General features: G+C 47.0%; 1 protein-coding gene across 2 annotated transcripts in view; it reads left to right on the forward strand.

The window, feature by feature from the left end:
• The window catches only part of LOC147632450 (ABC1 family protein), a 97,596-nt gene that overhangs the window by 61,844 nt on the left and 8,433 nt on the right, over positions 1-27,319 (forward strand). For both annotated transcript variants that reach the window (XM_086807281.1, XM_086807280.1), the window contains exons 3-15: positions 2,415-2,642; positions 2,777-2,863; positions 3,027-3,116; positions 3,202-3,328; positions 17,710-17,810; positions 17,895-18,063; positions 18,183-18,304; positions 19,862-19,990; positions 20,220-20,330; positions 21,345-21,402; positions 22,107-22,182; positions 22,351-22,489; positions 22,595-22,752. In XM_086807281.1, coding sequence (XP_086663407.1) covers positions 2,415-2,642; positions 2,777-2,863; positions 3,027-3,116; positions 3,202-3,328; positions 17,710-17,810; positions 17,895-18,063; positions 18,183-18,304; positions 19,862-19,990; positions 20,220-20,330; positions 21,345-21,402; positions 22,107-22,182; positions 22,351-22,489; positions 22,595-22,752 — 1,595 coding nt within the window. The remainder of the gene's footprint in view (positions 1-2,414; positions 2,643-2,776; positions 2,864-3,026; positions 3,117-3,201; positions 3,329-17,709; positions 17,811-17,894; positions 18,064-18,182; positions 18,305-19,861; positions 19,991-20,219; positions 20,331-21,344; positions 21,403-22,106; positions 22,183-22,350; positions 22,490-22,594; positions 22,753-27,319) is intronic.

Genomic DNA, 27,319 nt, shown 5'->3' on the forward strand with positions numbered 1-27,319 from the left:
CCCAGACATTGATTGGGACCAACACACGTTTGGATTATCCGAAATGTGTTAAAGGCTCTCATGATCATTTAGTGTGAACCCGGGATACCTAACTTTCCGGTCATTGGCCATTTACAAGATATACGAGAGATTTGGAAAGGTGCATGGTGTGGAGTGATCTACGTTTAGACCACCCAAACAACGACAAGTGCTTTGGAAAAGTACAAGACCGTGCATGACCGGTCCGAGAAGATTGTTCTTTGGGACAACTTGCCTCCTAGACTTCCCCCATTTAGACCAGAGGACCATAAAATTGAGCTCCTCCTAGGTTCCGAACCCCCCCAATAAGTTTCCATATCGCTTGAGCAAGGCCATGGAGACGGAGTTGGATCATCAACTCCAAGAACTGTTGTAGTCCGGTTTCATACACTCTAGCGTGTCTCCATTTGTAGCCCTAATCCGCTTTGTGAAAAAGAAGGATGGATCCTCCTGGCTTTGCATAGATTATCGCACGCTTAACAAGCTGGCGATAAAGAGCAATTTCCCTATGCATCGGATTGGTTACATCTTAAAGAGGTTGAATAGAGCAAGGGTGTTTTTAAAGTTGACCTCAAAAGTGGCTACCATTAGGTAAGAATTTTGAACAGGGACATCCCCAAAACCGCATTCCTAACTAAGCGGGCCCACTAGGAGTTCATGGTCATGCCTTTTGGAGTAACAAACGCCCCAACTACGTTTAACCACATGATGATGCGGGTTTTCAAGGACTTGATAGGAAGGTCTCTCGTCAACTTTTTGGACCATATACTGATTTGCTCAGCTACCGAAGAGCAGCATGACATTGACGTCGAAAAAGTGATGAAGTTGCTGGGAAGCAACAAGCTTTATGTCAATGAGAAGAATCAGAATTTTATTTATATGAGGTTCATGACCTCGGATATATAATCAGTGCCGAAGGCATCTGATTAGACCTAGCAAAAGTGGCGAAGATCCTAAATTGGGAGCTTCTGGAAACAACATATGATGTTAGGTCATTTGTAGGTATTTGCTAGGCATATTCCACCCACATTGACAAGTTTTTCGACGTCTCGGCAACTCTTACCGATTTGGTTAAAGGCATCAGGACTCGGAGGCAAAAGGTTAAGATGACCCCTCGGGGTTTACATGCTTTCAAAGACCTCAAGGTTAAGGCTTCTTGCTCAGTGTCATCCTCCCGGGATGACCCATTTCAGGTGATCACTGATGTAACATCGCTACTGGAGTGGTCTTGCAACAAAACAGGCATCCAGTAACTTACATGTCCCGTAAGTTGATCCTTGCAGAGAAGAACTACTCGATTTATGACCCGGAACTCCTTGCGGTGATATAGGCCGTGAAGCATTGGAAACATTTTCTTTATGGGCACGTCTTTGAGGTTCACACAGATCACTAGGCTTTGCGTTGGCTGCTCGGTGGGTGGCTTACCATTGCGATGGTTTGGAGCCTATGGTTGGGTCCTATACTTGGGTGGCGAGTGCTAGCAAACTGCTATCTGTTTCCCTTGTTTGTTCGTGGTTACATTGGTTCTTATGTGGTGTTACAGTCCTTTGGGTGCGCTTCTTGAGCTATCAAATGTGAAATAACGGTCTTGGGCCAACACACAGGTAGGTGGACACTTACTTGGGGTGTTTCATGGGTCTTTTGGTTTGTAATCTGGTGTACACTGTACAGTGTGCTTACTGTAGCGTTTTTTGTCTTAGAAATCTTTGATCCAATTGCTTGTGAAATTTTAGTGGCCTCAAGTGAGTAATTAGATTTTGTGAGAAACTACTTTTGCAGGCTAGGAGTCAATTAAATAATGTAGCACATTTCGTGGGACTGAACGCTATAAGTAGTGGGGTAAGCATGAGGCTAGTTTAGAGGGTTATGTATCAGCTGCAGTCATATCAATCTCTGAGGACAGAGAAGTGAACCTACAGCCTTAGTCCAGGAGGGCTATCCTTTATGGGAGGCATGCAATGCGTGAAGGGTGTCTACAGGTCAGTTATTACAAATTGCGTAAATTTGGGGTTGAATGTCATTCTTCTGAAAAATCACAGCTGCGTTTGAGCCAAAATTTTGGTGTTTGTGGGTTCTAGTTACCGTAATGTAGAGTTTGGTTGTGATAATCAACATCAATAATGATGGCAGCTGACCTTGGTAACCACATACAAAGAGGGGCCATTCTGGTTTTATCAAGGGACGGAAATGCCTTGATCTTGTGAATTTTTTCATTTTGTCAATTTCTTTTTTGAACTCCAAGAGCATTAATAACATGTTTTTGTCTCACAAGAGCATTAGTCTTATTTAGGTGCTGAAAAAGTGGTCTGTGGTCTTTCAATTCTTTTTCATCATGGTCTTCTGTTCGCAACTCAACTTATATGTATTTGATACAATCAATCATAATGGTAATTCAGGCAGTTCAGCGCAAAGTGAAATGGATGGCCCAAGAGAAAAGGGACAAGCTGTGGCAAAATACACATGAACGCAATGCAAAACGCCTTCTGAAAGCCATTATTGAGCTGGAGGGACTGTGGGTAAAACTGGGCCAGTATTTATCTACTCGGGCAGATGTTCTTCCAGAGGCTTACATTAGCTACCTCAAGCAGCTTCAGGATTCTCTACCTCCACGTCTCCTTCACGAGGTGCCCTGTTCTTTTAGGACTTTGAAAGGCTGAATGTTGTGCTTTATATAAGTGCATGGTTCTAATGCTAAGAGAAACTTCTGAACAATTCCAAAGAGTTTATATTTTCTATTTTTGGTCTTTTGAGTTGTTAGGTGTGCAGCACTATCGAGAGAGAACTAGGCAAAGTGCTGAAGGAGTTGTTCAAGGACTTTGATAATGTACCTCTGGCCACGGCATCTGTAAGTCATCTACTGTGTTGGTTTTCTTGCAGTGTTGGCTGTAAGAAGTACCTGTTGGATTGAAATGCTAAAGGACATGGACTTTTTTCTGCCAAGGACTTTTCTCCTTTTAGCTCAGTTTACCTTCAGAAAGGTGATCAGTTTAATAGTGTTGGTGATGCAGATTTCGCAAGTTCATCGTGCACGAACTGCAGACGGAGCTGATGTTGTAGTCAAGGTCCAGCACAAGGGCATCAAGAATGTCATTTTGCAGGTTTGATTTGATGGAGATGCTATACTTTTGAAAACTCAATGGATCGATCTCTTAAAGTTCGTAATGCTATTGTATTTATTTGCAGGACTTGAAGAATGCAAAACTTATAGTGGATTGGATTGCTTGGGCCGAGCCTCATTTCAATTTTGGGCCTGTCATAAATGAATGGTGCGCGGAGGTGCCAAAGGAGCTTGATTTTAACTTGGAAGCAGGTATTTGACAATTTTTAGCTGAGTAGCTTCAGTTGTTTTAGTACTTTGTTATTTCTCCCTCTTTTCTTGCCACGTATTCAATGAGTCTGTTGTTTGTCTACAGATGATTACTTGGATTATTTATAACTTAATGTTTATTTCTTCTCCTCGTTTCTTTCTTCTTCTTCATTCCACTTTCTTTTCTTAAAACCTCCTTTTTGAGGAGTGTCTTTAGTTTTGTTCCTTTTGTAACTTCCATACTCTTCTTGGGTAGTTTTACAAAGGCTGTTGAGGAGTAGTAGTGTCAGACTACTTCCTATTGGGTTGATTACTTCCTATTACTTGGATTCAGTGGGAACAACATAGTCAGAACGTGTGTGGAGATCTTTTCTTTTAGAGATTGCAGGTCACCTCCAAGTTTTTTCATCCTCACAAAGGATAGAGGTCGTATGCAAGAGAAGGGAGGAAGTTGTTACCTCCAAAATGCTTCAACCTGTCTAAAAAAATAAGGTACTTGCCTAAATGCACGACAGAGGGAGACCTTTTGTACAACAATGGTTCTTTGAACAATGGTTCTTTGGGATGGAAGAACTGGTGCCTTCTATGTGTGTAAGAGGCTCAGAATTTTGATAAATATGGATTCGGTTGATGTGGGAGATGGTGCGGTATTACCTTTCTAAAATATCACCTTAAATAAGCATTACCAGTAACCAAACCCACGCTTGTGGATGGCTTGAGAGATTAGCCTCTCAATGCATTTACTTACATGGACAATGACTGAATATCAAGAACTCAATCAATATTACATATCATTGTAGGAAAGCCAAGTGTGAACTTTGATGACACATCATGAAAAATGCATCTGAATTATTATTATTATTTTTTTCCATGAAAAGATCCTTTCATTAGTTATAAAAAAGCCCAATGGACTACAAACCCTCTCCTGCTCATAAGAAGGCAGAGCAGAGACCAATCAAGGCAGCTAGGGAGACTCTCCCTAGGTGCAAAAAAGTACAAATAAACTGAGAGGCTATATCATACAATAGGAGGGGGGAAAATCCAAACAGGTGGCCTGTAGTGCCAGCAGGGGGTACCCGCGTGTAGAGTATAGAAAGGACCGCTGCGCCAAGTGGTGTGGAAAGCCTGGCGTCGCAAGATCGCTCGATCCGAGTCGCCCGGATGCGGTCATACTGTCCTCACAGGGTGTGAATCAACTCTTGCCAGATAGCCCTAACAGTCTCTGCTGGTGGCTCCAGTCTCCCCTCAAAAGCCCTGAAACAACGGGCTCTCCAGGTGAACCATATGGTGAGGCTGCTGAGGAGCTCCCATCGTAAATCCCTCTCCTGTGTCCAGCCGGCTGTTGAGAAATCCGATGAAGGAACAAGGTGAGGCTGGCCCCCAATGAATCTGATGGCCTGGCTGGCCTGCTCCGTCTCATATCCCATAGCTAGCCCTGACGAAGTCGACCAAGCAGCGGCTCCCCACGTATACATTCCCTCTAGAGAGAGGGGGACCAAAATGCGCAGAATCCTCAGCCAAATCTGCTGCGCCTGTGGATAGTCCCATAGGCAATGTCGCTGTGTCTCCAATGGGTGGCCGCATCGGACGCAGGCCGGCGGAAGGCCATTGTAGACAAGCCAGGTGCCAACTGCAGAGCCCTTGTGGGCAACCAGCCACTGGAAAGCCGAGATCCTGCGTGCCTGTCTGCTAGCCCAGAGCTTGGTCCAAAAATCCTCCAGGAACTCCTGTGAGAGTCCCTGTAGCCGCCAATGCTTCGATGCAGCTGGAGAGACCATCCTCCTCGCAGCCAAAATATGCCTCCCCAACCGAACAGTGTAATGGAAAAAGGTGTTCTCTGTGGCCTTGGGGGACGCATAAGGATCATGCCACTCGTACTCGCCAGGGTCCCACTGGAGCCGGGCCAAGGGGCGCACAGCATATGCCCATATGCGCCAATCAGAGTCCACATCTGCAGGGTCTGGATCAATATGCCACTTCCGAGAAGCGGCGGCCACTACCCGTATCCTCTGAAAGATGCACTTTGCAACCAAAGGCGACTCCGCCTCCAATCTCTGAAGTCTGCCCTCATCCTGTATCTCATAGTAGAGGCATCTACCATCCTCAGTGCAAGCTCTGACAGCAATGAGGATCTCCAACTGTGTAAAGGCTCCCATCCACCGTGGGGCCGCTGGCTCGAAAGGCGTGAACCACTCCTCAGTGAGTGCCTCCTGAATGTCATCCCTCATAATCAGCCCCCCTCTGAAGTGACTCAGCCTCTCCGCTTGGATCTTCTCCGGGAGACTACAAAAGGCCTACCAATCTCCAAAACTGCGTGCTGGGCTTGCCGCCAATGGTCCCCAAGCTAGACGAGGCCGAGAACCCAGCATATGACCCTGCTCTGTGCGTACCGCGGGGCTCCAGATGAGCGGCTGTCTGGCCCGCTCCTCATCACAAGTGGGAGGTCTCTGAGAAAGCCCCGGTCTCAGCAACTCCCAAGCTCGCAAGATGCTCAAGGCAAATCTGTCCTCCCATCCTCTACTGAGGCCTGTCCTCCTCATCTCTATGAAGATCCACCGTATCTCTGGTGCCCAAGTGCCCCCCTGCTGGGGGAGCTCTAGCTTGCAGGAGCAGCTGAAAAAGAAGCTCCTTCCAAGGCTCAGCGCCTGGAAGCAGCCCCCGAACAATAAGCTTCCCCAACAAGGCTCTACTCTGATCAGCTGGATCTATAATGCCCAAGCCCCCCTGGGCCAGCGGAAGAGTAATAACTGCCCAAGCAACCTTTGCTCGGGCCGGCTGACCATCCCGCCCTAACCAAAGAAAGTTCTCGATCAGCCTCTGTACCTGGCTGATGCAAGAGCTCGAGAAAATCCAGCAAGACGTGATATACCACATAGTTGCTAAAAGCACCTGATTTGTCACCACCACCCTCCCAGCCAAGGAAAACTGAGCTGTACTCCAATATAGAAGCTTCTTCCGAATGCTCAGAAGAAGCGGGGTGATCTGCTGCTCAGGTGCCAAATCAAGTCCAATCTGGCATCCCAGATACCGCACTGCTGTGCCAGGAGGAATCCATCTAAAACCCGGGTCTGGGCTCCATGCCAGAGCGGGAGCGCTACTGATCCAAAAAGCCACTGTCTTGCGCCAATTGATCAATGCTTCCGAAGCCACACCAAAAACCTGTAGAGACTGCTCTGCCCTTTGTAGATTGGCCTCCTTGCCATGCAAAAACAAACCCGTGTCATCAGCAAACTCAGAATCAAGCAAGTCCTCACCCCGGACTGGAAGTTGGAGTCCTCTCAAGCCAACCTCCTCTGCTTCTCTCAAGCCAACCTCCTCTGCTGTCAGATACATGCTCATAGCCTCTGCAAAGAAAAGAAAAAGGAACGGAGCGAGAGGGCATCCCTGACGGACTGATCTGGTCAGCTCAAAACTCGACCCCCGTCCTCCTGCCATCAACACCTGGCTACGAGCTGTGGAATATAGAGCCGCCACTCCTCGAATTTAGTCTGGCTCAAAACCCAGGTGAAGCATAGTGCCCTCCAGAAAACCCCAATCGACTCTATCGTATGCCTTCTCAAAATCGAGAAGCATAACGACCAAGTCCTTGCCGAGAAACCTAGCTCGGTCCATCGCCTCCCAGAAGGTGAAGATGTTGTCAAGGATACTGCGCTCCTTGACAAAGCCTGTCTGGGTAGCATGAATCAAATCCCCAAGGAAGGGCTGGGTCCTCAAACTCAAGGCCTTGGCTAGGACCTTGTAAACAGTATTGAGGATCGTAATAGGCCTCCACTGCCGAATATCATCTGACACTCCCTCCCCCTTGGGGATAAGAAAGATCAACTGAAAAACTACGTGGCATCACCCCAGTGTCCAAAACATGCTGACAACCCCTGCGGAGGCCTGGCCCTAGAAGGTCCCAATAGCGCATAAAAAAGGCAGGTGTCAAACTGTCCTCCCCAGGACAACTATGACGCGGGAGGGCCCTCAAAGCCCCAACAAGCTCATCCTTTGAAAGGGGCGCACCCAAAGTTGTGCGCATACGATCTGTGACCCTCCTCTGCACATGGGTCCACACAGTCTGTTTGCAAGCATCACGTGCCTCCGTGGCTGGCTCTGTTGAAAGTAGGTCTCTGTAGAACTCAGTGGCAATAGCTCTAATCTCCTCGGGCTCAGTGGCTAACGATCCGTCTTGCCTCCTAAGCTGGCGTACTCCTGCTCGAGCATGGCGAGGTCCGGTGATCTCAAAAAACTCCCCAGTCACTCTATCACCAAGCTGAGTCCACTGAGAGGCCTGGCGATGATAGTAAAACTCGTGTCTCTGCTCTTTTGCCTCTCGAACCTCTTGACACGTGTTTGGCTCAGCTGGGATGCCACCCACTCACATGTGGGCTGCTGCTCCTGAAGGCGCTGGAGCGAAGCAAGGCTACGTCTCAAGCGACGCTCCCGCTCTCGTGTCTCTCCTAGCCGTGTCAAGGCTGCAGCGTGCAAAAAAGAGCTGAGCTCGATGAGCCCCTGGGCACAGTGCCCTGCCGCATCCAGGTCAGAGCTCTGGCTATCCTGCCATATCCTCTCAATGTCCTCAAAAAGACTGGGGTCTTAAGTTTCCTCTTTGGGATCCTCAACTGCAAGCTGGTCTCCTGTGTCCTCTCCTCAAGAGTCAAAATAACTGGCGCATGGTCTGAGAAAGAGGTGCCAGCGAGAATGCCAACGGAGCCACCACGCTCCCCGACCCTGTCGCCCACATAGAAGCGATCAATCTGTGATAAATTAGTCCCTCCTTGCCGGCGATCCGATCGAGAAAAACTAAGACTGTCCTGAGAACGAGAGAAAGCCTCATGCTGCCATGCATCTGTGATCCGCAGTGCCATACAAAATCGCTCCCAAGCTGCAAGCTCCGTGCCGTGCACTGTAACATGATTGCCTCCCACCCTATCGGCCGGGTCCTCAAGCATGTTGAAGTCTCCCCCAACACACCAATGTGCGGCCTCGGGCAATGCATCTGTAACAAGGGTCCAGAACTCTGCTCTGGCACGAGCATGATTGGGCACATAGACATTGAGCACACCAATGTGCTCATCGTGCATCCTCAGAATAACATATTGCGCTCTACCAGGCACAATGACCCCACGATCCACAATGGCCCGCTGCCATGCATCCGCAATGACCATACATACTCCTCCCTGCCCTCCCAAGGGGCCAAAACTTGCAGACCAAAAATTGTCCCATCTACCAGGCATCACCGAACGATATCTCCGAATCTTGCTCTCACTCAAATGGTGCTCCTGCATCATCAAAATATCAATACTGCCCCCAACCAGGCATCTCTGAAGCTCCTGCCTCAAGCAACCACGATAACGTACATAGTGTGCGCCGCCAAGGCCCTGTACATTCCATGAGATGATCCTCATAGACGACTTGCTGAGGTGGAGGCTGTCTCAGCCATACGACGGGCCTTCGCAAGCGGCTTGGATGGAGAGTAATCCCCATCCGAGCGACTACGAATCTGCCCACCCGGTGTGCTGCAAGAGTCTCGGACCAGGCGCCAGTGGCTATCCCATAGCGGCTGCCTCCCGCTCGGAGAAAGAATCCTCATGTATGCATACATAGCCAGGGTCTCGCGCTAGGTCTGCCACTATGCGAACCACCAAGTGTCGATTCCTAGAGGCATCCGCACTCGCGGTATCAAAGAAATGTGCCAACTCCTAGAGTCGGCCTACCATGTCTGTAATCTCCAAATCGCTCACATGGTGAGAAAACTCAACTGCCTGTGTCTGCAAAATACTAATAGCAAGATCCAGAGTCCACTCCCGGTCGCTAGTGCCGCAAACAGGGAAGGAGAAGGCCACCGCTGAATCAAGTGCCTCCTCCCCTCGGGCTGGAAGTATCACACATGAACTCTGATAGGTGCTGGCTCATGGGGGCCCTCCGCTCCAAATAGGCGTGTAAAGGAGTAGTCGAAAGCCTCCGAGCGCTGTCTAGTGTCGAGACTACTCAACCGACTGCGGATAGAGGATATCTGTGAAGCACGAATCGGCATTGTAGGTCTCCTCTGCGGTACACGAGCAAGGTCGGTGCTCAATGCCCGCCGGACTGCAGGTTGTAGGCATATGCTCACTTATGGTAGTGCTATGTGTGAATAGGGCTAGCAATTTTTCCCATGTGGTTTTTCCCCTTGGACATCAAGTGTGAAAGGACACTCTAACATATAATATTTTGTACTTCTATATTATATGGACGTGGCACACATGCAAGGGTTGACTTGCATTTTGTGGATACCACACTTTTGGCTCTCTCTCTCTCTCTCTCTCTCTCTCTCATTTCTGTGTGTGAGCTTCTCTACCCTGCACCTAACCCTAATGTGCAGGTTTGTGTGTGTGAGTGTGTGAGTCCAACACCCAACATTTGGTATCAGAGCTGGGAGGTAGGAGCTGGTCCTGGAAATCTGCAGCTGGAAGAAATCCTGTGAAATTCCGTCGACAGGCTGCGAATTTCCGTCCGTCAGATTCCGTCGCCTGCGTTTTTCCGTCCGTCGGATTCCGTCATTGCTCCGTCGTCCGGCCGCCAGAGACGGGCGGCACTAGTGGGGAGCCCACCGTCGCCGCCCGCGACCTGCCCGCCCAGGTCGCGGGCGGCTCTTCCATCTCCAGCCGACGCCCGGTTCTGCCGCCGCCCAGGCGCGCCTTCGCTCCATCACAGCAGCCGTCGTCTCGGCTTGCCGTTTCGTTTCGGCCGACCCCATCGGTCGACGCCCCTCCGCTCCGGCCGTCACTCTCTGTTCAGGCCGTCTCGACCGGCACCCGTTGCCGTTCCTGCTCCGGCCGTTGTCCGCCCTCCGCCGTCGACTCCAGGCACCCGCGAACCTGCGCGCTCGCCCTTCGCCTCAGTCCGCTAGTCCTTGTGTGCACCCGTCTGCAGCTCTGCAGATCTCACGACATCTGCAGCTCTGCACGCCTCCGCCAGCTGCCACGTGCATACACCAGTCTGCAGCTCCGTGTCTTCTCCAACTGCAACGACTCCTTGCTGTTCTGCACGACTTGGCCAGGCCGTTACCTCTATTCGACTGTATACTCACCGCCAAGCACCTGCTTCCTCTCAAGTGCTGCCAAAGGTATTTTCTGTACAAATTTTTGGTCAAACACAAATACAAAATTTGCGGCCATTCCAGTGCCGGTCATATGCAGATTTTGTAGACACTTCTGTGCAAGTCAAATTGAAAGGAAAATTGCAGGTACAATTTGGGGGATTTCTCAATTTCAGGACAAATTGATAAAATTGGGCATGTTGCTTTGCCTGCAATTTGGGGGTTTTTTTGAAATTGAGGTCAAAATCATCAAATTGAACCCCTCTCATTTGCAGAAATTTGGGGGTTTTCAAAATTGAGGTCAAAATCGGCAAATTGAGCCTCTTTCATTTGCAGAAATTTGGGGCTTTTGTGGAAATTGGCCAATTAGATGCACATTGAAGCGATTAGAGTGCATAAAAATTGGGGATTTTCAGATTGGAGCATGTAATTGGGCATTACAGCTGCGATTTGTCGCGTATGTATACACATTGTGTGTAATTGGACAATTTGGTGTGCAGGTTTACACTTGCAAGCATACATTTGCATAGGACATTTGGTTGCCTGGCAGTGCACATTGGTGCTTGGTTTGCTTGCAGATATATTTTGTTGACATGGCACAGAATGCTACAGATGTATTTGGTGTGCTCACCCAGGAGGACAAGCTGGATGGATCTAACTACTCCCTCTGGAGTTTCATGATCCGTAATTTGCTGGTCGCCAAAGGGCTTTGGGGCATCGTGTGTGGTGATGACACACGCCCACTTACCATACAGCCAGCCATGCCTCAAAGGGGAGGTGCTCAAAGAGCTCCTGATGTAGATCCTGCTCCCACACAAGAGCAGAAGAGATGGGACTCTAGAGATGCACAGGCCATGTCATTGATAGTCCTTTCAGTGAAAAGGACTATTATTCCGCACATTCGTTCTAGCAAGACATCGAAGCTTGCATGGGACACATTGGAAGCAATGTATCAGGTACGCAACAAGGCAAGAGTTGCCTACTTGAAGAGGCAATTGGATCTTCTTTCTATGGATGAGGGTGACTCTATGGCAGATCATCTCACCAAAGTGAAAGATTTGCAGGAACAATTGCTCAACATTGAGGTTATCCCATACAGACAAATGGTCACCAACACTCTTCATTCTTTACCGCCTTCCTACTTGGGTTTTCACACCTCTCTCAACCTCTCAATGAGAGGAGGTGGTGATCCCGTCACTTTTGAAGAGCTCGTGGGTTTACTCTTGCAGGAAGAGCAAACAAGAGCAAACTTATCGAGCAACCGTGGTGGAGAAAAAGCATTTACAGCCAAGGATAAGGGTAAAGCAAAGAGCTTTAAGCATGGGGGACAACAGTCTAGCAAGGCTGGTCATGGACAGCCCTCTTCTAGTGGTGAAAAGTCTGACAAAGGGGATGCAAACAAGCCCAAAAAGAGGGGCAAATGTCACTACTGCCAGAAGCCTGGACACTACATCAGTGAATGTAGGAAGCGGATTGCAAAAGAGAAAAGGAAAGAAGCAGGCAATGCAGTAGCAGACTCTTCTGATGACAAAGCACAACAATCAGCTAATGTAATCGAGGAAGAGTACACTTTTTTGGTCACATGCACTAGTGACACACCAAATGCTTCAGACACTAATATGTCTTGCATTGCATCTGATAGACAGAATGCATCATGGTATTTTGATAGTGGTGCTTCGAGCCACATCACTTCATGCAAAGAAGTATTTCAGCACTTGGTTTATGCTTCAAATTGCCGCACTGTATCATGTGCAGATCATACCACATATCCAGTAAAGGGAATTGGTAATGTCATACTTATTGCCAATGGTGTCAATATATGTATGAAAAATGTATTGTATGTCTAGGGATAAAGAAAAATCTGCTCTCCGTCTCAGCCATAAACGACCAAGGTTTAAAGGTTGAATTTGAAGATGGGAAGTGTTTGGTAAAAGACCCATCAAAGGGTTATGAAATAGTCACTTCTGGAACACGATACAAAGGCTTGTATAAGTTGGACAGCTATGACAAGCGCACTTACGATGCAAATACAGTGGCTGCCCACACTCCTGCTATGCATGATGCAGAGCTATGGCATGCTCGTTTGGGCATGTAAATTTTCAGAGTTTGATGCTTTTGCAGAAGCATCATATGGTTGATAATATGCCGCCTCTTGAGTCTCCACCAAGACATGTATGTGAGGGGTGTATTTTGGGAAAGATGCAACGAAAACCATTCCCCAAAGATGGAGCTGTTAGAGCTGAAAGTAAATTACAGCTCATACATAGTGATGTATGTGGTCCAATGCGGACACCATCCATAGGGGGGCATCTTTACTTTGTCACATTCATTGATGACTACTCCAGGTTTGCTTGGGCTTACCCTTTGAAAGCAAAAGCAGATGTGTTTACATGCTTTCGACACTTTGTAGCAATGGCTGAAAATATGTGTGCATGTAAAGTCCAAACACTCCGCTCAGATAGAGGTGGAGAATACATGTCAAATGCATTCAAAGATTATATGCTTCAAAAGGGCATCAAACACCAATGTACTGTGCCTTATACACCGCAGCAGAATGGTGTAGCTGAAAGGAAAAATAGATCTCTCATGGAGATGGCAAGATGCATGGTGAAAGCACAAAAGTTGCCTCAAATTTTGGATGGAAGCTATAATGTGTGCAACTCATGTGTTGAACAGGTGTCCAACAAAAGCTTTGAAAACCATAACACCATTTGAGGCTTGGTATAGCCAAAAGCCAACAGTGGATTATATGCGTACATTTGGGTGTTTGGCATATGCACATGTGCCAGAACAACTCCGAACAAAGCTAGATGACAAAGCAATTAAATGCATTTTTGTGGGCTACAGCAATGAAAGCAAAGGATACTGTCTTTATAATCCAACTACACGAAGGATTTTTGTCAGTGGAGATGTGGTATTTGCTGAAAATTCAGAACAGCCCATGTACAGCTTGTATAAAAGCAATGATACAGGCTTACAGGACATGTTTGATGGACTTTTACCCATTGCAGTTAGGGGGGATTCAGATCAGCCAGCCCCTACACAAGAAAATCCACATGTAGAACATGTGGACCAGCCAGCCATTCAGCACCCTTCTATGGAAGAAGTGGAAGATCTTGTCAGGGAAGAGCAAACAGCCATAGACACAGCCAAGTCAGTGCCAAGATGGTTGCTAAAAACTTTGCAAGAAAGCAAACTTGCAGCTCCACTCACAGGTAGAACAAGGGCTAGTTCCAGCCATGCTTTGAATGTACATCGTGGGGAGTCTGCATTCGCAATGGGTATGGGTGGTCTCTTTGATTCAGAAGAGCCTTCTTCTTATGAAGAAGCACATGAGAATGAGCATTGGTTGCAAGCTATGCAAGCTGAAATTTCTTCTATCATGAAGAACAATACATGGGATCTTGTGGAATTGCCTAAAGGCAAGCATGTAATTGGAACAAAGTGGGTGTACAAAGTCAAAAGAAAGTCTGATGGTACTATTGATAGGTACAAAGCAAGACTTGTGGCTAAAGGCTACTCCCAGAAAAAGGGAATAGATTATGAAGAGACTTTTGCTCCTACTTCGAGAATGACCACAATAAGATCAGTGATTGCATTGGCTGCCCATAAAGGATGGAAAGTGCATCAATTGGATATCAAAACTGCTTTCTTAAATGGGGATTTACAGGAGGAAGTATATGTAAATCAGCCCATTGGTTTTGTAGTTCCTGGTGAGGAACATAAAGTATGCAGGTTGCACAAAGCATTGTATGGGTTAAAGCAAGCTCCAAGAGCTTGGTATGATAAGATACATGCTCATCTAACCAGCCAAGGTTATGAGAATAGTCCAGCTGAAAGCACATTGTATGTGAAGAAAACCGATGCCGATATTCTCATAGTCATCTTGTATGTAGATGACATGCTCACAGGTACAAGCAAAGCACAAATTTCAGATTTCAAAGCTGATTTGAAAGCTGAATTTGATATGTCAGATTTGGGGCCTTTACACTACTATCTCGGCATACAGTTTATGCATACAGATGATGGCATTGTTATGCAGCAAACTAAGTACATAAAAAGTTTGCTAAAAAGGTTTCACATGGATGAATGTAAGCCCATTTCTACTCCGGTAGAACCAGGTGTACGGCTTACTATGCATGATATTGGAGAGCCTTTTGAGGCCGGCATTTACAGCCAGGCAGTGGGATGCCTCATTTACTTGTGTAACACGAGGCCAGACATATCTTTTGGAGTGTCTTTGTTGAGCAAATTCATGCACAGCCCAGGCACAAAGCATTGGCAAGCAGTCAAACGCATTTTTCGCTATCTTAAGGGTACCCTGGATCTTGGTTTGTTCTATCCCGCGGGGGGGGGGGGGGTGGGGGGTGGGGAGCAGCTTGCAGCTTTATGCATACAATGATTCAGATTGGGCTGGTGATTATAATACCAGGCAATCCACCAGTGGGAATTGTTTTTTTCTTGGCAGTTCATGCATATCTTGGTTGAGTAAAAAGCAACCCACTGTTGCTACATCTACTTGTGAGGCTGAGTACAGGGCAGTCTTTATAGCTACAGTAGATTGTGTATGGTTGAGGAGACTATTGGCTGATCTTCGTGAGTGTCAGCAGACACCCACCACCATTCTCACTGATAGCCAGAGTGCTATGGCCGTGGCACGAAATCCAGTATTTCATGCACGTACCAAGCACATAGAGATTCATTATCACTATGTCAGAGAGAGGCTACATGCAGGGGAGATCAGTTTATCTTATTGCCCTACACAGGATAATGTTGCAGATCTATTCACAAAGGCTTTACCTCGAGAAAAGTTTGAAGATTTCCGTAAAGCTTTGGGCTTACTCTCATACAGAGAGTGATCTGCTACCTTGTACAGGTTCACACTTTCACTACAGGGGGGATTTGTAGGCATATGCTCACTTATGGTAGTGCTATGTGTGAACAGGGCTTAACCAAGGGCACTTTTTCCCATGTGGTTTTTTCCCTTGGACATCAAGTGTGAAAGCACACTCTAACATATAATATTTTGTACTTCTATATTATATGGATGTGGCATACATGCAAGGGTTGACTTGCATTTTGTGGATACCACACTTTTGGCTCTCTCTCTCTCTCTCTCTCTCTCTCTCATTTCTGTGTGTGAGCTTCTCTACCCTACACCTAACCCTAATGTGCAGGTTTGTGTGTGTGAGTGTGAGTCCAACACCCAACACAGGTGAGCGCCAGGGCACTGCGAGTGCCTCTCGGGGAGCTGAGGCGAGCGGAGGGGGAGGAGGGGGGGGAGAAGGGGGTGGGGAAGGAGATGCTGAAAATGCGGGAGCGGGTATGGGAGGAGGCGAGGGTGGAAGCGAGGCGGGAGGGGGGGACGGGGGAGGGGGGGGGGGTGGAGGTGGGGGGGGGGGGCGTTGGCATCTCCTGATCCTCAGTCTGCGCTGGGGTCTCCTCCTGGAGGGGAGCAAAGCTGTTCCTCACTAAAACCCAGTGATGCTGAGGCTGTGTCTGCCGCTGCGTCGGTCTCGGGGCATGCTGCTGTGGCTGTCTCCCTCTACGGCGCCCCTATCCAGGCTGCCAATCAAAGGTTCTGTGGGCTGAGCAGGTGTTCCGGAGGCTGCTTGCCGAGCCGCATTTGTGGATGGGCCATCGGAGGTCTGCTGCTGTGGTGAAGGTCAGGGTCTCCTGCAAGGGCAGGCTTTGGCCAGGTGGCAGACCTGCCTGCATATAAAACACTAGTTCGGGAGCCCCGAAAACTCCACTCTCTGATCGATTCATCCCCCCCCCCATCCTAGGTAACTGAATGACCTTCGGAAGGGAGGAGATGTCAGGAACCAAAACTCTGACCGAAGGCAGGCCCGTTGCTCTAGCCACCACTGAAGCTGCTGTGGGGCCAGTCTCAAGCACCGAGCCCACCAATGATCCTATCCTGGAGAGAAGCGGAAGGTACTCGCGGCGAAGTCCAGGAAAGCAAACTGTGACATGGAATAGGCGCTCTCCCTGTTCGGCCGCTGCTGCTGGGTCGAAATCATGTTGCCAATGTCTGAGAAGGTGAATAGTAGTGTCACTCTTAATCCTTTCGCTAACTACAACAAAGCAGTTGCAAACAACAATGGCCCAAGATGTTATATTTGACATGCTAATGAAGGGTGATGCACATGGTTACTCAAATATTGGGGATGATGAGTTTGCAAAAATGTTGGAGTATGGTACTCCTTTTGTCCAATAAGAAACGCATTGAGAGGTGTTTGAAATATGCTAAGTAGGATAAAAATATTTTAGCTATTGGTTTTGAGGCGGTACTTGAACTTAAGAACAAGCATTGATATCCTTTTCTTCAAAGTGTGCTCTTTCTTGGCTAGTTAGGGGGGGACAAACGTACATGGGCATCATATAATGACTCAAGTCATGGCACTTAATCCCATGCATCTGAATTTGTATTGTCAAGGGGACTCATGGCTAGGACCTGGGCCACGCTCTGGGCTGTCTCAAACTCAATCTGGTAATGGCCGCGGCCCAGTAACTGATCGTCCAGGATCTTGCCCACATCTGCAAGAAGGCGGGCCTGGAGAAGATCCCGGATCTCCCCTCTGCTGGGGCGGGTGCCAACTATACGGCAGATGGTGGAATGTGCCTGGAGGCGTTCCACCTCTGCGGTTAGGCTCGCTTCCTCTTCTGGCAAAAGAGAAAGCCTGATGGGGGTATCCTAAGGGGCGGGTGAGGGGGCTGCGAAAGAGTCCCTCTGAGGTGGGGCGGGAGGGGCCTCCATCAGAGTATGAAGCTGAGTCGAGGGCGAAGCGGGACGGGGGGGAAGCGCGGAGCGGGGAGGGAGAGACCGAAAGGGGGGGGGGGGGGAAGCGGGAGCGGAAGGGCGCGAGAGGGGGGCGGGAAGGGCGCGAAGGGGGGGGGCGGGGAAAGGGCGAGGGCGGGCGGGCAGACGGGCACGAAAGGGGGGGGCAGGCGGGCACGAAAGGGGCAGGCGGACGCGAGAGGGGGGGCAGGCGGGCAGGGGGCGGGATGTGGACGGGACCGAAAGGGGGGGGGGTGCGGAAGGGGGCGGGGGGCAGGCGGGCGCGAAAGGGGGGGCAGACGGGTGCGAAAGGGGGGCGGGCACGGCAGGAGGGGGGGACGACGGCGCGAGCAGGCGGGACGAAGGCACGAGCAGGGGGGGTTTCAACTATCAGGAATCATGGAGCTTGGTTGCTCGTAGCGTGAAAGTGTATCTTATTTTGAATATGGCTCAATAAAAAGACTGGTTCAGATCAAATATGCTGATTTACAATGTTAATAGTTCTCTTATGATTGGGATTTTGTTCTGTTTTTATTACAGAAAATACACGCAGAGTGGCAAGAAATCTAAATCATGATGGCAAACATGCTGGTGATATGCCAATAAGCCGAGTTGATGTTTTGGTCCCTGAAGTCATTCAGGTTAGTTGTGATACCAGAAATTATACATTGATTCATGCATAAATTGATCTCCCTTGATAGTGAAGGCCCTTTTGTTGACTTCAGTCTACAGAAAAGGTCCTTGTTTTACAATACATGGATGGAGTCCGTCTCAATGATATAGCTGCCCTAGATGATCTTGGTGTTGATAAGCAAGCCTTAGTGGAGACTATAACTCGCTCTTATGCACACCAAATTTATGTTGATGGTTTTTTCAATGGGGATCCACATCCAGGTATACCCTTCATATGATTGATTTATTATCTGCTGTGAAACGTGTCATCTTGATCTATAGGCTTCTGTTCTGCAAAGACTTTGTTTATAAGTTTTGCTGATTAGTTCCTAAACTGTTAGGTAACTTTCTTGTGAGCAAGGAACCACCATTTCAACCTATTCTCTTGGATTTTGGTTTAACCAAGGATTTGTCAACCACAATGAAGCAGGGACTTGCCAAGATGCTTCTAGCAGCTGCCGAGGTAAGTAGCTGGTTTGATTGATGCTAAGATCCAAATTCTGTTGTGTGGATGTTTGTGACTTAAGTTCTTGTTTTGAGACTGTAACTCCAGTCAACGGTTTCAATCACGTCTCGTGTGTTTTCTGTGATGAAGTTGTAGATTAGACTGTAGCTCTCCGGCCTTGGAACTTTGAAAGCCAATGTTTCAAGAAAAATTTGTGTGCATATGTTGTGTTGCAATATTATTTAAGTGCTTAAAAAAAGATCCAACTCCCTGCTTCTCATGCTTTCCTACAACAGCCTCCTATTGAGAGAGAATATTCCAGTTGAATTTTGTCATTTTTAATGTAAAAGCGTACTAGCTGCAGTAAAATCTTTTTTAACAGAAATCAACCAATTAAGTTAGAGATTCATGAACATCCAACGCCATCATTGGGTTTCAATACCACATAGGCCCCTTCCCCCTCCCTGCTTTCTCCTCACAAGAAGAAAATCTGTATTTTCCTTTAGACTCTTTAATTGATTGTAATACAAGACGTTTTTTCTTCCAAGGAAATACTTCTAGGTGGTCCAAATATATGAGACAAATGTTTTGGGATACTGCAGAAGACTTATACTAACAGAGAAATCCTGCAAGATATGTGTAAGTCAAATGGGGCAGGGTCTTGGTCTTACTCCAGATCCATGCTCTAGGATCCCACCTGAACCAATCTTGAGTAGACGAAATAAAGCTCATCTGAACTTCTCATCCAGGACAAATTATGAAAGTATTCAGTACTAACAATATCTACAAATCAATTGCCCTTTTTCCGAGGAATAGCTTGTGTAATGTATCAGAGGTGAAACAAATGCAGCACATGATAATCTACACCACCCATTCCTACCCTTGTTGAGAGTTTCTTGTAGATGTGCTTAGAGGCCCCTTTTAATCTTGCCTCCATGGAAAACAACCTTTTTAAGTGATCCTGGGCTCTGTAGTTTATCTCAAGAATCTCACAGTTCTTTTTGCTGAAAAGCTAAGTTGCGTGGGTATTCATTCATTTCCAAATGGTGGCATTTTATTTAAGTAGTTCCAATGCCCTTGGCGGTAAGAGACCTTTCTTCTAATAGTTTGGAATTCCAAAACGACATCTGGAAAATGAGCACTATAAAGATGAAAAGATTGAGAGATCAGTTGGAAGAAATTGAGAACTTGCAGAAACAGTTCCAAGTATGACAGAAGATTAAAAAAAAAAAAGAGTGAGTATTCTGGGTGCTAAGATATGTGAGTGTTAGCTGATCCTTTTGGGTACTCATTATAAGTGTAATCTTGAGAGGTGGCTGTATGCAAAACAGAAAGGGTTTGACACACTCCAATCTAAAAAATCTTTTTTTACCCCATGCCCGTGGACCAATATTTCAGACCTAGTTTTTGGGCGGTTGTCAACAATAGAGCTGTTTATCTTTGCTATATTGAGGTGATTTTTGAATGGTTTCCTGATTGGTGGATTTCATACCCTGGGTTCATTTGCTATTTTGAAGATCTTGCAATCTTTGCTTGAGATGGGAAAGCATTACAGTATATTATTGATGTGTGCAGGGGGACCATGCGGCTTTGTTATCAGCTTTTTCTGAGATGGGGTTGACATTGCGTTTAGACATGCCGGAGGATGCCATGGAAATCACAAATTACTTCTTTCGCCGTGCCACTCCTGCCAAGGAGTCAGTCGTAAGTTTTCTGTCTGAACATTAACATCTCTTTTCACACACACACACACACACACACACACACACACACACACACACACACATTTACACACACACACACACACAATATATATATATATATATATATATATATATATATATATATTGTGTGTGTGTGTGAGTGTGTAAACGTGAAATCAAGAAGTTTTTTTGGCAATTTTATAGACTTTGGTTTTCGGATATATGGGCAGGAAGATTTCAAGGTGCATTCCAAAGAATCTGAAAAGCGCATGAAGCGTCTCCAAGAGAGAATGAAACAGGAAAACAGCAGCAAGAGCAAAAAAAGTTCACATCGCAATCCTGTATGCGTTCACTATGTTACCACCTTTTTTTTTTTTTGGTATTATCTGAATATGAGTGGTAGAGGTCTCCAGAAGGGCTGTAGGAGTTAAGAAGTGAGAAGGTGCATGTAAAAGGACACACGTGTGGATGTTCTCTTGTTTAACTAGCATTAGAGCTTTTCAGCAATTCCCCATGTTGGGCAGGAATTTCTCATGTTGGGCACATGATGCAAGTTTACTGATGGTGAATGCCACTCTCTTTGGAACCTATGCCATAGTGCGTTAATACTTTTTGCTCTCCCATTACGTTTGGTGAGTACAAGTGCATGGTTCAATTTCATTTATAAGAGGGGGAAGTTACTACACTTCGTCTTTCTCTCCTTTCATGATTTTAGAGCAGTAGATGAATGGTGATGTGGTGGCTCAGGAGTGCTAGGGTGATCGTTTGTGGGGACATTTGATCGGTGCTGTACAGTGACTATCTAGCACATGGGATCACTCTCATAGTTTTAGTCTTACGAGTAGGGGAGAGTCATGAGATTTTCTACCTAATAGCCTGCTGCATGGGACTGCCAGGGCCAGTAAGATTTTCTTCACATGGCCACTTCTTAGTTACTAGTCACTCTTAGGTTAGGTTTTTGAGGTCTTCCACAGATCTGTTCGTTTCTAGCCTTCCGTAGGCTATTTCCTACGTGTGTGTACTTTAGGCAAGGGATCCGGCCCACCATCTATATATTTTCAATATGTATTTTCCAGTTGAAATCCAGCTATAGTTTCAAAACATGGGATGACTCAGGTGTGTGGGCTATCTTTAAATTTTTGTACATAACTGTTTGGGACTGAAAAATTGTAACACACGGAGACACTATGTTAGTGTTTGTGCAAAGTGCATGGGCTCTCTTTAAGTTTTTGTATACAGCTGTTTGCGACTGAAAAGTTGTAACACACGGAGACAATATTTCAGTGTTTGTGCTGCTTGAGGATTTTTGGAAGGCAATAGTGCTGATTTTTGGCATGAAAATGCACTCTTTTCAGGTGGATGCATTCCCGGGCGATGCCATTTTTTTCATGAGAGTGTTGAATCTTTTACGAGGTTTATTCTTCTTACCTTCATACCCCAGTAAAAGTACATATCATTCTCTTCAAACTGACTTCTAGGTGCACTTGTGAAAAGGTGTTAATTTAGTTTTAGACACAAGATGTTTCAATTGCAAGTCCATGAAGACGTTCTTCGTGAATTGTAGTAAGTTGGTTGATTTCCAATGAATACTAAGAAATTCAAGATTACTAAGAGAAGACTGGTTGCTGTAAGGACAACCAAGAAAAACACACTTGCTTTATAGTTTGGGCTGGTCTGTTTCCCCAACTCGCTCTGCTTCTTGCCATTCTCTCCATGCCGAAAGGAGTTTGAGTCTATGGCTGATCAGTGGTCTTCCTAGGAGTGTCAACCTCCGCCTTGAGGAAGTAGCGGGCCCAGGCATATGTTATTATAGTATACTTAAATTTTATTAGAGGTCCAGAGACGTGGGGGGCGAGAATGATGTAATGTGTATCTTATAGTAGACAAGGTACCTGAAAAGGTAGTCGTCCTTTGTTACTGTTTCCCCTAATTCACATGGGTGACAGATGCAGTGGTCAGTGATTGTGGGTCACCATATATGGTTCTGCACCTCTCAGACGATGAAGGGTCCTTTGTGTTCCTAACATTTTAGGCACTTTGAATGCTGCATTGGAATCTATTCACTCGTCCTGCAGATATGCCAAGTTAAGATGTGTTTGTGTTTTTCTGAGTTGCAGGCTTGTCATCAATGCTTGGTGCCCGTGTGGTTTATCTAGATATTATGAGGCCATTTGCAGAGACAGCTTTATGGAGGTAAGCCAGGTCAAGATTGAAATGCTGGTTCTTTATAGGGGACCTTATACTGGAACTAGCATATTGTCTGATGCAATTTCTAGTATCTTTCACTTTTGAATGGGGGTGTCCACAGATTGATCTGCAAGTTCTCATTTCATTCACTAAATTACTTCAAGTTTGCCACAGTGAACATGCCCTTAAACCTGGCTCAGGCTTAGATGCTAGTACCTGGATTCGTAGCGGCCCTGTACACTCTGATGTAGAAAGCAAGTTACAGAAGCTTTTGCTGGAATTGGGACAGCAGAATAAAATTCTTGGCATTCAGGTATGTCCTTAATGTCGGGTACTAGTACATAATACCACAGGCCTGATATCTATACTCCTTGCATCCATGTGTAAGCTATACTGATCCTCACAACTGAAATTTTAGGTTTGTGCTTACCAAAACGATCAAGTCATCATAGATACTGCAGCTGGATACCTTGGGAGGTACGATCCCCGGTTCGTTCAACATGACAGCTTGTTTCCAGTGTTTTCAGCTACAAAAGGTGTCACTGCAGGGCTTGTTCACTGGCTGTTAGACCAAGGGTAAGTAAACAAGGCAAGTTTCCTGATGTTGTTGCCATTGTTAAGCTGTCTCCAGTTTGTAAACGTGGTTCTGACCATAGATCACACTTAGAGTGCAGATACAAGAATCCAGCGGTATCCATGCTGCACACCTGCACACATAGAGAGTACTAGAAAGAAAGAAAGAAACATATATTGAGAGAGAGAAATGAAATGAAATGAAATGAGAGGCCATAATGGCCTATGAGACCAAAACTGAGAGTACATCTGAAGTTGGTGTCTCATCAAGAGAACAACTAAATGAGACTAAAAAGTACAATAAATTGATTGTCTTACAGTTATAAAAACAGAATTGTAAGACTCCGAGATGATACTGAGTAGAAAATACTGGAAAATGTATATCAGGTAGATCCATGTATGCTGATCAGTTGAAGTGTTGCCCTCTCCTTAGATCAGGTATCTCCGCCATGGGGCTGTCTAGAATGGAGAGGTCGTAGAAGCGAGGTAGGCACCTCCGATGCCGAGCAATAATGGCTCTGATCTGGCGATGGTGAGGATGCCGTGGTCGGGATCCTGGTGGGCGTGGCCGACAAGCACGACATAAGATGATTGCTCTATTAGTGGTGACTCCTTGGGAGCGTGGTCGGTGCCCTGATGGCCCAATGGAGAAGGTATCAGGAGGTCTGTGGGCTGGGTTGCTGGTGCTGGTCCTCTGTCTAGGTACATCATGGCTCGGTCTCCTGTCTGCCAAGAGGGTCTCTCTGTGTCTCCTAAGCTCAAGTAGGAACAATCCCAGGCATCTGTGATCCTTAACTCCATGACCCTGCATAACGGCCCAAAACCCTCTTGGAAGAGGCAGTGATATCTCCCTCGGATCTTATAATAGACTATACATCGGCAAATGTAGTGCTCCTCTGTCTCTACCTCCTGGTAGCATAGGTGACAAATGTGGTCATCCAAGATCTGATGCACATATCGCCCTGTCTCAATCCGTAGCTGGTGTGATGAGGTCCAGATCTGTCCAATGGCACAACGTATACCATGTGATAGGTGTACATCCATGTACGTCGGACGGGTGATAAAATCATCTGGTGAGATGTGTAGAAAATGGCTCTTGTAATGAGCCATATTCGTGCCTAAGGGCTCAAGGGGGCTAATCCATGTCCTCTCTGTGTCCACTCTGATGATATCCATCCTAATCACGCGGTTTTACTCTGAGCGGGTGAGATCCAAAAATGGACAATTCAGACTGTACTGAAAGGGTGGTAGTGCCTCTGTCTGCAAACCCTGTAGGTCAAACCATGATCTCATTTGAGTGTACTAGCAATGAGTATCTCCATCCTCTGCCAATTGTATGGATGAGGTCAATGTGAATCGGGAGTACCTCTGTTGAGGGAGCTCCCATAGCCGCTGTAAAAAGGTAACTGCTTGGAATAGGGCCTCGGTCACTATTGGTGCGTCACCCAGCTCAGCCCGAACAATCTCATGTGGTACTGATGATTTGCTCCGAATCATGTGGGCAATCATCATAATCTGTGGTCTCTCCATTTGCCTCCATCCCTCATCCGTCTCTCTCTGAGATCTGTGATGTACGCTGGGCCTCCAAATTGGAGCTCCGTACAGGAGGGTCGGTGTGACAAGCGTATCAAATAGCCACAATTTGGTGAGTGGCTCCTGAAACTGTATGTGTGCACAGTGCCCCTCAAGTGCCCCCAAGGCTGCATGCCCTTGAGCTAATCTAGCTGCTGCTGCCTCCTTCAGGGAGAAACGAGGTCCTGTGAAAGTAACTCCCAAGTAGACATATGACTTGACGTACTCAACCGGCTCCTCTCGGAAAGTGAACTGAGGCTCCAATCTCGTCACCCATGCCTGTGTGGTGTTAAACACCATAACCTTGGTTTTCCCAAGGTTCACTGTCAGATCTCTATCCGCACAGAAAGCCTGTAATGCATCGAGGTGTCTTTGTAATCCCTCCGGAGAGTCTGAGATTAGAACAATATCATCAGCATATAACAAGATGGGTATCAACACCCCTGCCAGGCATGCCCTTGGCCTCCCAATCTGTCTACATAATCAGAGACCGCATCAATGTACAGTCCAAAGAGGGTGGGTGATAGCGGGCATCCCTGCTTCACCCCTATCATGCTGGTCACCATATCGGATAGTCCGCCTGGAGCTCAGACTCTGCCTGTCAACAGACTCATACAAAGCATATATCCCCCACTGCATATCCTCGGGTACCTCAATGTCATGCAATCTGTGCATAAGCCTAGCACGTGGTACGGTATCGAAGGCTTTGCGGAACTCCACAAAGCAGTAGTATATCCTTCTCTTCTGTGCCCTACCCTCTTCAATAAGTGCCCGAAGTGTCAGTATGTGATCTAAGGTAGTAAATCCTCTCCTGAAGCCGGCCTGTCCATGTGCTCAATGACCATGCCTCTCTACCCAGTGGCTCAGCTCCGACCCCAATATAGAGCCATATAGTTTGGCCAAGTAATGACCAATCATGATCGTCCTGTAGTTGCCTGGTACCATGGGATCCCCACTCTTAAAGAGTGTTACAATGATATGCTCTATCCAGCTTGCAGGGAAACCTCACAAATGGCAGGATTAAACACATGTACGATGAGCGGAGCCAAAGTGTCGCGTGCATATGAGAAGGGCTCTCCAACTAGCCCATCATGATCCTGTGCCTTTCCATTTTGTAACCCTTCTATCGCATCTAGCACCATCCGCATAGTAAAAAAGGTGCTGCTAGCCGGTCTAGCTCCCAGTAGAGGGGGGTGGGGGGCTGTCCTGGTGCATCATATAGCTCTCTAGCATAAGTATGCCATGCCTCAGGTGCAGTAATCGGAGTACCAGGCTGTCTCTCCTGAAACATTTGCCATGCCCTCTTGCTGTCCTTCCCCAGGAAGGAAGAGTTGGTAGATCTCCTCCTCTAGCTTAGCTAGATAGGCTCGTTTCTTCCTCCGCACAAGGTGCCGAAAGATCATCCTGGCCTGTCTATGCGTGTGAGTCCCAATGGCAATCTCACGTTGTAGCTGTGCTCGTGTCTCACGACATTCATCATCATACCAACTGTTCTGTGGGGCAATGCTGCAGGGTGGGTGGAAGGGATCATAGTGCAGGGAAACGCATATGAGGCGGATGCATGTAGTACACCTGCCAATCCTCTCGTGATCTCGTCCAGAGGGCTATGCGGGTCTAAAGCGAACAAGCCATTAGATACTGCATCTCGGTAAACCCCAACTGTCTCACGCGTAAACTGATATCTTGGGTATCTAGGTAGATGAGTGGCTGGCCCATCTCTTGGGGATCTACCTACTAGTGTGAAACTCAGGTATGCATGATCGGCTGCTATGCCAATGGGCCGAATGGAAATCGTGAAACCCCGCACATCAGGTATCAATGAAGGAGATCCCATCAAGTAGTCCACTGTGCTCGCTCCCTCTTTAGAGTTCCAGTGTGTGAGAGCATCTGATCCTTGCCATCTCGATAAGCCTTGTATATGACCAACCCATGTGCACTCCCTAGCATAGTTGTTACGAGGTGCGCCTCCAACGGTTAGAGGCGTTCGAGGCGTTCGTGGCGTACGACTGCCTGATTGAGGCGTGAACAAAAAAATAAATAAATAAATTATTATTATTATTATTATTTTTGCTGGTTTGAGTCTTTAGACGGGGGCTTTAAGGGCCCAAGGCAGCCCCTCTCACACACTCTCTCTCTTCATGAAGCTCCTCCCTGAAAAGTATTTCCACTCCTCCAGATTCTCTGGTACCTCCCACTGTGCGTGGCTGAGGGCGGAAAACTGATTCCCATCTATAACCCCGCACGTCAGGAAGCCTCTTGTTTGTGCACTGATGGGTCTCCGTATACATAGCAATATCACTGTGTCTGAAAGTATCCTCAAAGTATCTTGCATCTGTTCTAAGGGCTCCGTTGCAATTCCACACCGTGAATTGCAAGGTCTCATAGGCTGCGCACCGTCAAGCGGGCCTCCTCTCCGTATGATGACTCGGCCATCTCTGTATACCGCCCATTTCCCCTCTTTCCTTGCCTCAAACACACGTGGCATGTGTTCCTTCCGGTGTGCTATCTGTGCTTGTGTAAGGTGCTTATCCAAATAAATCTTTTCCCCCTTAAGGGCCATCCTTTTGGAGAGGAAGGCCTTCTTCTTCTCCAAGTTACCAAACCTGATGATCAATATCTTCGCCCTGGTTTCATCTCTGCCTACTCGCCATGCTCCAGTAATGGGTACATCAGTGGCTCCAATTTTTGTTGCAAGAGCTTTTGCATCCTCTTGGGGATTTCCCTATCTTCCCACCCAACTACGCGTACATGTAAGGCACATGCCCATCTCTTGGCTTCCTCTTCCAATGTAGCATTCATCACCTCTACTTTATTGACTGGTGTATTCTTTTGCTTTTTTACTACTTCAAGAGAGATGATAATTATCAAGAAAGAGAAAGTATTGCATGACCCAATGATGGTTTATTGCAGTTTTATTATTCAATCTTTACCAAGTACAATGCTTTTATAGCTTTACAGGCTTATGTGAATGACATCACTGCTTATGTCAAACCCAAAT

Source organism: Cibotium barometz, chromosome 13 (assembly GCF_041138505.1).
Source record: "Cibotium barometz isolate CiBa-2024 chromosome 13, ASM4113850v1, whole genome shotgun sequence".
NCBI lineage: Eukaryota > Viridiplantae > Streptophyta > Polypodiopsida > Cyatheales > Cibotiaceae > Cibotium > Cibotium barometz.